Raw genomic sequence first — 10935 nt, 5'->3', positions numbered from 1 at the left:
AGGCCATAGGACTGGCTGGGAGACAGTGATGTGGACTAGAGTTAGCTAGCTCAGCTAGCCGGGTGCATATCTCTGGGGTGCACACCACCTCTCAGAGGTGTCCCAGCTGGGGTTGGCTGGATTTTTATACCCCCTCCTTACTTAGTCACCAGATGCAGGCTGCCCCTAGAAGGGCATAACTTCTGGAAGGTGGCTCTCTGCAGCTGAGGCAGAGTCTAATGGAGCTGGTAGCCTGTGGCTGACTGTTGACCACATTCCTTACAGTTGGACAGCAAGTCCTTCTTGGAAACCTCTATGTTCACCACACTGCCCCAGGCTAATCCTACTGAAATCCATAATCCAAGGGCTCTTGCAACCCTGCAAGTGGACAAAATAAGCCCACTAGTCTGTAATGAATGTCTTCACACATCACTTTTCCCATCTCAGGCATCATGTTGCATATGTGCTAGAAAGTGATCCTAATTATCTTATCTGGCTGGATCCCTAGCACAGAGAGTTTCAATCAGAGATGCAGAAAAAGGTAGGCCAAGATATTTAGTTCTTAAATCCTTGAAGCATTCCGGGCAGGTGGCCTCCATAATGAGCAGCCTCTTCAATTTACCCCACTGTGCAGAATAAATACTGTAATATTTAAAACGTTGGGATGCATTGCCCTGGAGCTCTTTATTCTTGGCCTACATTCAGCCACTGACTGTGCATTACTGGGTATCTGCTCAGCGTCAGGCACCAAACGAACCACGGGACGAGAGTGGGAAACAGGTCATATAAGGTCGCTGTCACTGAGACACTTACAGTCTAGTGGAAAAGAAAGACTGAACAAGTAAACACAGAAACAGAATTAGAAACGGGATTCTCAGTGCATGTGTATCATCAAGTCCCTGAAGAGTTTCCCTGATATATGTGAGTGTAATTGTGTTATATATTAAATATTATGTATTATGTCCCTGTGAAATGTATTAGATAGATATAGATACATATGGACTTTAGGATATATATTGTGAGATATATATGTATATTTAGTTTCAAAAAGAACCATTCACACACATACCAAGAGAAAGAACTAGGAGTGTCACAGGAGGGGACAGCAGGGTAGGCGAGCCGGGAGGAACGGTAAGGGAGGAAGTCAGGGAGACTGGCAGGCAGCAGATTGGCAGAGCCCTGGAAGGCGTGCAATGGTATTTACATTTCATTTTAAGCGCAAGCAAAATCCACTGGGATATTTGTAAGCAATGCCTATGATGATCTGATTTACATTTTCACAAGAACACTAGCAGGGCGACAGCAGCGGTGACAGGAAGGCCATTGAAGAGTGTGCTGTAGCAGTCCAGACTGGAGGGGATACGGTTCACTGTGGATACTCACAGTGAAGGTGCAGAAGACTGAGGGATCCAAAGTATATTTTTAAACAAGACTCAAGCCTTCCTGCCCTCAAGATGTTCACACTCTGTTGGAAAGACAGACGTGCAAATAAATAATTTAATATAGCAATAGTCACTTTAATGAAAATAAAAATGGTACAGCTGGAGCACAGCATGGAGCACAGAACTCTTCCTGGGGGAGCCAGGGTGCGCACAGTCGTGTTGGAGCTGGGGATTCAAGCCTTAGGAAAGTGCTGAGCAAATGAACTGTGGGTGGTCCTGCCAGCAGAGGTGGCAGAGCGCAGGCCACGAGTATGTGCTGCACAGACCTCCACCAAGGGGGCCTGCGCCCACGAAACACCAGTCTCCATGTCTGTGCCGCCCAGTCTTTATCTCAACCACTGTGCTTTCACTTTCTATATAGAAATCTGTTTGCATGACTATTTTCTCCCCATATTTCAAGCTCCTGGAAGACAGTTTCTGTCTTGCTTGTGGCAATAAATATTTGTCTTTTTTTAAATATGTTTTTATTGATTTTTTTAGAGAGAGAGATAGTAATACTGATGTGAGAGAGAAACACCAATCGGCTGCTTCCTGCACAGCCCCCACCGGGGATCAAGCCCACAACCTGGGCATGTGCCCTGACCGGGAATCAAACCAGGACCTCTCAGTCCATGGAACGACACTCAATCCACTGAGCCACACTGGCTGGGCCAGTAAATATTTCTTGACAAATAAATAAGTCTTCTCTAATGATTGCACCACTAAATACTGAACATGTCTTCACTTTCCAGCCCTTCTCATTTATTTCACTTTGTGCTAAAATGTCAAAGGCATTGCCTTCAGGTGCGGTCTCTCCACTAGCTCCTGAGGGCAAAACTCCTGTTCCCTCCTTTTGTGCCTTCTCATGGGCCCCATGGACTGATCTGCATGCTCAAAGGGCCATCCAAAGACACTAAATGAAATGAGTATTTTAATCACATGCAGTAAGCAATTACTAATGAACTTTTATTCCTTTATTGGTTACCAGGATGATGAAGTGACTTTACCTGCTGCTGCTGAAGGGTTTCGTCTGCTTAATGCCGCCCCAGCATGTCTGCTGAAAGTAATCAGTCATCAGGAGAGTCATCACTTCACCCTCCCACCCCTTCCCAACAATCCACGCAGACCTTCTCTTCCGAGGAAGAGGATGCTAAGGCAGAAGCGGAGAATTCAAAGGAAGACTTTTCATTTTATGAAGAGGAAGAGTATCTGGAAGAGAATGAGGATCAGGGGGAGGAACAGTCCCTAGAGGAAGATGAGTATCTGGAGGAGGAAACATCTGTGGGGGAAGATGAGTATCTGGAGGAGGAACAGTCTCTAGAGGAAGATGAGCATCTGGAGGAGGAACAGTCTCTAGAGGAAGATGAGCATCTGGAGGAGGAACAGTCTCTAGAGGAAGATGAGCATCTGGAGGAGGAACAGTCTCTAGAGGAAGATGAGCATCTGGAGGAGGAACAGTCTCTAGAGGAAGATGACTATCTGGAGGAGCAAACGTATCTGAAAGGAAAAGAGTATCTGCATGAACAGGAATCTCTGAGAGAGAGAAATTATCTACAGAAGGAAAAGGATCTGAAAGAAAAGAAGGATTTATTTGAAGAAGAATATCTGGAAAGGGGTGAGTATCTGAAGGAGGGCCTCCCAAAAGATGGTAATGTTACTTCACCACAGTGCTCAGGAAACATAGAATAAACTTGAAATCTAGCCAAAGCTCAAATTTTTATCAACCCTACCCGTGGTGCTGACAGGTAGGAAGACTCATGACTGACTAGTTCTGCTCCCAGCTAAACTAGCTATACCCCAAGCACCAGGTCCACAGAGCAGACAGGGAGACTTGATGAACAGTACCTGTTTGTAAAAAAAAAAAAAAAAACTACACTAAAAACCCATCATTTTTATCTTTTTTTCCTTATTGCATAAGTAATACATGTTCATTGTGGATGTTTGAGAAACTACACAGAAGCAAAAAACAAAACAAAGCAAAAATATCTACCATCCAGAGATGATCATTTCTTTCACACTTTGGTTATATCGTCTCCAGACTTTATACAGTGTTAGCAATCTGCTTTTTAAGGTACATTTATTTATATACTTATATAGTAATTATAAATAAATAGTACATACTTAGATGAATATAATTTTATTTATTAAATTATCTACAAATCTCTTTCTTTCTTTCTTTCTTTCTTTCTTTCTTTCTTTCTTTCTTTCTTTCTTTCTTTCTTTCTTTTAATCCTTACCCGAGGATATTTTTCAATTTATCTCCAGATAGAGTAGGAGGGATGGAGAGAGAGGGAGAGAGAGAAACATCGATGTGAGAAAAAAACATCAATTAGCTGCCTTCTGCATGCCCCCCACTTGGGATGGAGTCCAAAACCTAGGCATGTGCCCTGACTGGAAATCAAACTGGTGACTTCTGATGCATGGGACAATGCCCAACCAACTGAGCCACACCGGCCAGGGCTGGAAGAGTTCTTGATCTACAAAAACCCATTGTACAAGAAGTTTACAAGAGGATTCTTAACTTTTCAAAGGAATTTACATCAAAATTTATGTGGACTAGCCCTGGCTGGTTTGGCTCAGCAGTTAGAGCGTTGGTCCTCAGACCAAAGGGTCTCAGGTTCAATTCCAGTCAAGGGCATGTACCTGGGTTCCAGGTTCAATCCCTGGCCCTGGTCAGGGTCATGTGGGAGGCACCCAACTGATGTGTCTCTCTCACATCGATGTTTCTCCCTCTCTCTCCCCCTCCCTCCCTTCCACTCTAGAATTAGTAGAAAAATACCCTCAGGTGAGGATTAACCAAATTTTATGTGGAATAGTGTCCTCTTGAAGACATACTTCATTTATCCTTTGTTTTAAGCCTCAGTGCATCACAAGAGTGCCTACCTGACCCACAGAGCAGATGCTCAGTAAATGCAAATTGAATCAAGTTCACTTTCATTCATTTCATAAAATCAGGTATATACACACACACATGCCTGCACACACCCACATTTATGTCTAAAAACTACTTTGTGAATTCATTGGAGCCCATAAAATGAGCCCTAGACATGACAAATGAGCTTCCATCTCTCATGCTGAAGAATTAGTTGCTAGAGGTGAATAATGGAGCACTACGTTAAGAAGGATTCCGAGGCCCCACTTGGGCTCACAGAAAAGAGCACCAAGCCCTGGCCAGTTTGGCTCAGCGGTTAGAGCGTCGGCCTGCGGTCCGGAGAGACCCGGGTTCGGTTCCCGCTAAGGGCACGTACTTCGGTTGCAGTTTGTCCCCGGCCCTGGTTGGTCGTGCGGGTGGCAGCCACTCGATGTGTCCCTTCACGTCGATGTTTCTCTCTCTCTCTCCCTTCCTCTCTCTCCCTCCCACTCTATCTGTACAAAAAATGGAAAAATATCCTCGGGTGAGGATAAAAAAAAAAAAAAAAAGAAAAGAGCACCAAGATCGACTAGTCCCGAGATCAGGTGCGGGAGAAGGGGCATAAGTGCCATTTATTTGTCTATTTGGTAACAGGTATAAATAAGTCTGTCACAAAGAGCTGTTTTCTTCCTCTCTCAGGAGCTTGATTTTCTGGATCTGAATGCCAACTCTCTTCCACTTATTAGTTGCACAAAGTTGGGCAAGTCACTTAACCTCTCTGGGTTTTGGTTTTCTTAACTATAATTAGGAATAACAGTTGACCAACCTTACAGGATGTTTGTGAGAATTAAAGGAGTTAAAGTACGTAAAGCATTATGAGTTATGCCAGGCACACAGCATTTGAAGCCTCTTAAGTATAAGCCATTATTTATTATTATTATTATTATATATCATATTTTATACTCCCCTACTATACACTTGTGAAGGGTAGTTTACAGCCCTCCCCGGCCACATTTCCACTTTGTGACATGGACATAAAAGACAAGAGAAGAGTCAATGAACTAGAGTGTGGGAGGAGTCTGGTCCACCCACGCACCTGCAGGCAGGTAAACTTGAGAGACTCCCACTGCACTGGACAAATCAGGGTAGGGTCAGATTAGCTAGTCCCACCCCTCCTCTTTACAGGGATGGTTTTCCCCATGGTTAGTGGGGAAATCCAAAGAAAGTAGATGAGCAACTTGAATATAAATGCAGCGTCAATTGCCAGAGTAATCAATAACCAGATAGGACTGATCTCCCCAGAATGCTGCAGACAGTTCTTGTAAAACATGTATAAACGCGGTGGGGTCAGAGTCAGAAGATCCAGCACGTTGTAGGGCCGTTGACCGTGACATGTATTCATTTACATTCTCTAGGTTTTAGTTTCTCCCTGTGTAAAAACGCCTTTCTTCGCAGTATGAAGAAGGAACACTGCTAATTAAGTGACAACATATCTGGGAACACTGTGGAAGCTCCCCCGCCCCACACAGTTCATTGTGCGCTGTAAAAATACTCTTCTGACCTCACGAGGTGCAGAAGGTATTCCCCCAAAGAAGCGTGATCTATGTCACTCTCGTGCTATCAGAGAACATGAAACCACACTATCACGAGGCCCCTTTTGTTTTTCACAACCCAAAACCTTCCTAAGGATGAATTTTGTTTTGTGGCAAATAATGCCACAGTATATAAATTCTGATTCATTGTGTTTTTGCTTAATCGTGTTGTAATATACATAAGCTGCTGGATTTGATTTTATTTACCCTTGATACCTCCTCTTCAGCAGCTCTGAATGCGGTTTACCCTAAACACTATCATTCAGGTACAGTGAACCTAGAAAGTCTATGTATTTAAGAAGAAAGGCACAAGGTATACTGATATGGGATGGGAGACCCAGCCAAGTTGTCAAGCAAGAAAGTTCACAGGTCATAGTACAGCTTCCCAGCCTTGAACTAGCAAGGTTGGAGGGAGACGCTGAGCCCCAGGTGACCCCAGCCTCCACTCTGCTCCCTACAAACAGCAGCATCTACTGTATCTCTTGCCCTAAAGGTCGGGAGCACAGTCCAATGACATAGGGTGTATAGAGCGCATTTCACACTTTGCCCCTTGGAATTCTCGCTGCCATTATTTACTCCTCACTTCACAAACAAGGAACCTGGAGTTAGAGAGCGAGTATGTGAACATTCCAGGAGGTAGAAAATAATTAGAAGAGCCAGGACCGGCTCCCAAGCCTTCTCTTCTATCGCTTCCCTTTCTCCTTTCATCCTTTGTTCATGCTTTTTAATCAATTGTGTGCATACTTTAATTTTAGAAGAATGGCAGAAAAAGAAATAAAATCTACCGTTTTTCTTTTTTTTTTTTTTAATCCTCATCCAAGGACATTTTTCCATTTTTTGTACAGACAGTGTGGGAGAGAGAGAGAGGAAGAGAGAGAGAGGAAAACATCGATGTGAAAGGGACACATCGAGTGGCTGCCACCCGCACGACCAACCAGGGCTGGGGACAAACTGCAACCGAGGTACATGCCCTTAGCGGGAACCGAACCCGGGTCTCTCTGGACCGCAGGCGGACGCTCTAACCGCTGAGCCAAACCGGCCAGGGCCCTTTTTTCATTTTTAATGGAAAATTTGAAAGGCAGAAAACTATCACCCAACCTATCAACATCAAAATATAAATAAAGTTGATGCACACGTTAGTGATTTTTACTCTGTCCCTCCCACGCTTAGTTTTTGCCTATCAGGTGGTAGTGATTCTTGTTTTGCTGTTTTGTTTTTCCTGTTTTAAACATTTGTATATACAAGTTTGTATTTTGCTTTTGTAACAGCATTGTGACTTCAATATTTGCCTCTGTTGCTTAATTTTTGGAGATATCTTTCTTTTTACAGATATTTTATTTATTTTTAATTACTTAATTTTTGTTACAGATGTTTCTCCTTTTTCCTCCCTAGACACCCTCCTCCTGATCCCCCCCCCTCATTGTTGTCTACGTCTATTGGTTGTGCACACGTGCATATAAGTTCTTCGGTGTATCTCATCCCGCCCCCCTCCTCTGAGGTCTGAACCGTACTCCTTTCTATGTGGAGACATCATTTTAATAGCCAAGTAATACTTCTCAATGTGACTAAGTGTAAGTGCTCAAGTTCAAATCGTCTGATTCTCCTTTCTATTTCCACCGAGCCATTCTCCGTTACTAAAAGTGATGGCATCTCTCATCCCAATTGTACATGAAACTCTCAATGTCACATCATTCAAGGCAAACGGCCAGGTAGTTTAATGACACAATCAGGTTCTTCAAAATTTAAAATAATTTTTAAAATACTTACACTCGCCCTGGCCAGTTTGGCTCAGCGGTTAGAGCGTCGGCCTGCGGTCCGGAGAGACCTGGGTTCGGTTCCCGCTAAGGGCACGTACTTCGGTTGCAGTTTGTCCCCGGCCCTGGTTGGTCGTGCGGGTGGCAGCCACTCGATGTGTCCCTTCACGTCGATGTTTCTGTCTGTCTCTCCCTTCCTCTCTCTCCCTCCCACTCTATCTGTACAAAAAAAAAAAAATGGAGGGATGTCCTCGGGTGAGGCTAAAAAAAAAAAAAAAAAATACTTACACTCTCTGCGCCTTAGTCACCTCTTCTGTACAGACCCCGTCATCCCAGGACACTGGAAGCCCCTGTGATAACCCAAAATATTAACACAGCAAATCTGAATGTCCAGAATCATGATTTCTTGATTCTCTTTGATTTTATAAAATTTCAACCCCATAACTTCTAAAGGAAACTATTTAGAAAGACAGCATTATGGAAAAGTAAGAATAAAATAAAAAATTATCAATCGGGGCCTCTCCACACCAATCCCAGCATCACATACTTAGCAACACATTTTTAAACGGAAAGAAAGATGGTTTCTTTTTTTCCAATATTGTCTTTCTCTTCTTTTTCCCAGTAGAATTCAAGGTGTCTTATTCATCGCAAACCTCGCCTGGTCTTAATGCAAGGTAATAGTTTTCCTTCTGGATAAAGCAGGTAAAACTCGTGCTTGGGGGTGATGTTTCAGGAGCCTTTGGCTTTCCAAAGATGGGGAGTGGGGGGAAGAGGGGAGGGTGGGGGGAGCAGGTCCCCTGAGGAAGGAGGGGTTCCATGGCGGTGAGGTCATGAAGTCACACATGAAGGAACCCCCCCAGTACTGCTCCCCTCTGCCACTCAGACCCTCGTGGGGTGAGGGACAGGCCCCAAGGTCAGAGTCCCGGACCCAAAACTAGAGAAGCAAGGGCAGCGGGGCTGATCTGGAGCGCGCACAGGGCCGCGGGCAGGGCCCGTGGAGCGGGCGAAGCGCCCGAAAGGAAGTCTTCCTCGCTCGCGTTTCCAGGGTCTGGAGGCTCATCCGCGAGTTTCATGACACTGCCACCGGGCTTGCGCACGCTGGGCCGCAACAGACCTAAGGGACGGTGATAGAAACCCTAACTGTGCTCAGCTCTGTGGAAGCGGTGTGGGGACACTCAAGACTTCCGACTCACACTCCTGCCCTGGAGCCTCAGCCCCACAGTCCCCTCCCAGAGGATGGGTGTCACTTGCACTGGGGAAGTGGGTCGACTAGCTACACTAGATACAAAGGAAGCCACGGCCGGTGTGGTCGTGGGAGGAGCAGGAGGAGCGTCCCAGCCTGCGGCAGTGGGGAGCAACAGGGAGCCGGAGGGCGCAGGGCTCCACGCAGGGGGCCCCCCGACCCCCGCCCCCCACTCCTGCTCCCCACTGGCCCTTCCGGTCCACGCTGCACACGTCCAGGGCCGCAGAAGCAGGAGTCTCACAGCGTCGCCCCCACGAAGGCAACGTGAGAGAGGGCGCGGCTTTTCAAAGGCCCCGTCGCCCCCTTCCTGACACTCACAGGCTACTAAGCACTGTGGCAGCGGGGGCCTGGCACCCGAGTGACTGCGGGGACAGCTGTGAGTGAGAGCGGGAACTCCAGACCAGCCGGCCAGGGTTTGAACGCAGCCAGCATGGGCCACAGGGCAACCACTTACTATCCTGGTGCCTCCGCTTTTCTACCCGAAATATGGCAACAGTGTGTTTGGCCCTCCAGGGCTGTGGTGAGAATTACTCCAGGGCTGTGGTGAGAATTACTGAGGTTAACTCATGGGCCCTGAGAACAGTGGGCAACACGCGGGACGTGCTCGGTCAGTGCTGAGGACCACTGATTGTTGTCCTCCGCCCTGCGCCCCACGAGCCCACGTGGACACTCAGGACACCTAGAACGAGCATCCTATCCCTGGTCAGCTTCATTCCAAGCGCACCCACCCGCTCTGTGCTTTCTTCATAGTTTAGCTGAGTGTGTTTTCTGTTCCCAGGGCCCTGAGGACAACGGAGACCAGAGAGGTCCCCGGCCCTTACCTGGGTTTGTCCACATGCTTTTTGGCTTGGGTCCCCAGAGTCCAGGGTTGAATCTTGGGGTGTTCAGAGATGCCCTGGATTTTCCTGACACAAGGTTGTTGAGAGAATGAACTCTTTGCAAACCCCTTTAGACAAGAAGTGTTGTACTCGTGTTTGTTAAGGTAGGGGTGAGGAAGGGAGCAGATTCAAGTGAAGCATTTCATGGGTCCCTTATAAGCAGGAAGGCTCCCTCTCCCACTCGGACCCTGGGGGTTGCCCGAGCATGTGCCAGGCCCCTTCCCCACTCTGAAGCAGCTGCAGAAGCAGACCTGGAGCCGTCAGAGCTCCCTGGGCCCAGGTTCCTGTGGTCCTCTTTGTACTCTCCCCATTGCAGATGGAGCTGGGAGCAGGTGTTTGGCCCAGGGTGGTGGGTGTTGAGGCCACAGCAGGTCCTGGGCAGGTGCCCAGAAGGCCCTGCAATGGCTCATCTGGGGCAGCCGTGGCAGAGGGTGCTAAGCAAATGTACACAGAGATGGCGATGCCCAGAGCAGCCCACTGTCACCTTAAGTATAATCCCTGCTTTGTTCAGCAGCTCTGACTCTCGGGGTCCTTTCGTGGGGATTCCCATTATCTCCCTGGGTCCCAGTGGACGAGGTAGGACAGACATCCCACCAGAAGGAAAGAGCCCGGGAGGCTCCTGACCCGGCCTTGAGACCTGGAACACTGCAACAGGTGACACCTGCCCAAAGAGCTCATCTGTGTCCACTGCTTCTTGAGCCCTGCGGTCACCTGACTAGGACCCGAGCATCTTGCTGCTTGACCCTGGGGTCCCTTTCAATGGCACATCCTGGCACAGCTGCTCTGCCCTAGCTCACTGGCTGCCAGGCCCACCCACAGGGCCCTTGAAGTGGAACAAGCCCCGCCTGCAATGCCCATGGACACTGACAGGGAACAGCCTCCTCCTCCCTCCCTCGGCCTCCTTGCCAGCACCCGGGCTGCAGCCCCTCCCCCTCCCTGTTCCTGATCCTGGAACCCTGGCCAGGCTGGGAAGGGCCTGTCTCAGGAAGGGCTACTGAACTTCTTACTTACCCTGTGAGAAACAGCAGCCAACACTGCCCGGTCATCTGTCCTCACCTGTGGGGACCTATAGCAGGGGGCGGGGGGTATGATTTTCAGAAACAGGCACAGAGAAGTTAAGTAAATTACCCAAAGTTACTCCATTATCATGCAGCAGCCAAAATGTAAGCTCAGATTATCTGACATCAAATCTGTTTTTCTACCAATTATAGTTACAT

General features: G+C 47.4%; 1 protein-coding gene across 1 annotated transcript in view; it reads left to right on the top strand.

Annotated features, from left to right (window-relative positions):
• The first annotated feature begins 2450 nt into the window (after positions 1-2450).
• Positions 2451-10935, top strand: part of ERICH6B (glutamate rich 6B) — a 44905-nt gene continuing 36420 nt past the window's right edge. The window contains exons 1-2 of the mRNA XM_036249805.1: positions 2451-3015; positions 8220-8271. Of these exons, the coding sequence (XP_036105698.1) occupies positions 2451-3015; positions 8220-8271 (617 nt within the window). The remainder of the gene's footprint in view (positions 3016-8219; positions 8272-10935) is intronic.

This window comes from Molossus molossus, unplaced genomic scaffold, assembly GCF_014108415.1.
Source record: "Molossus molossus isolate mMolMol1 unplaced genomic scaffold, mMolMol1.p scaffold_m16_p_9, whole genome shotgun sequence".
NCBI lineage: Eukaryota > Metazoa > Chordata > Mammalia > Chiroptera > Molossidae > Molossus > Molossus molossus.
This window is presented reverse-complemented; position numbering and strand designations above follow the sequence as displayed.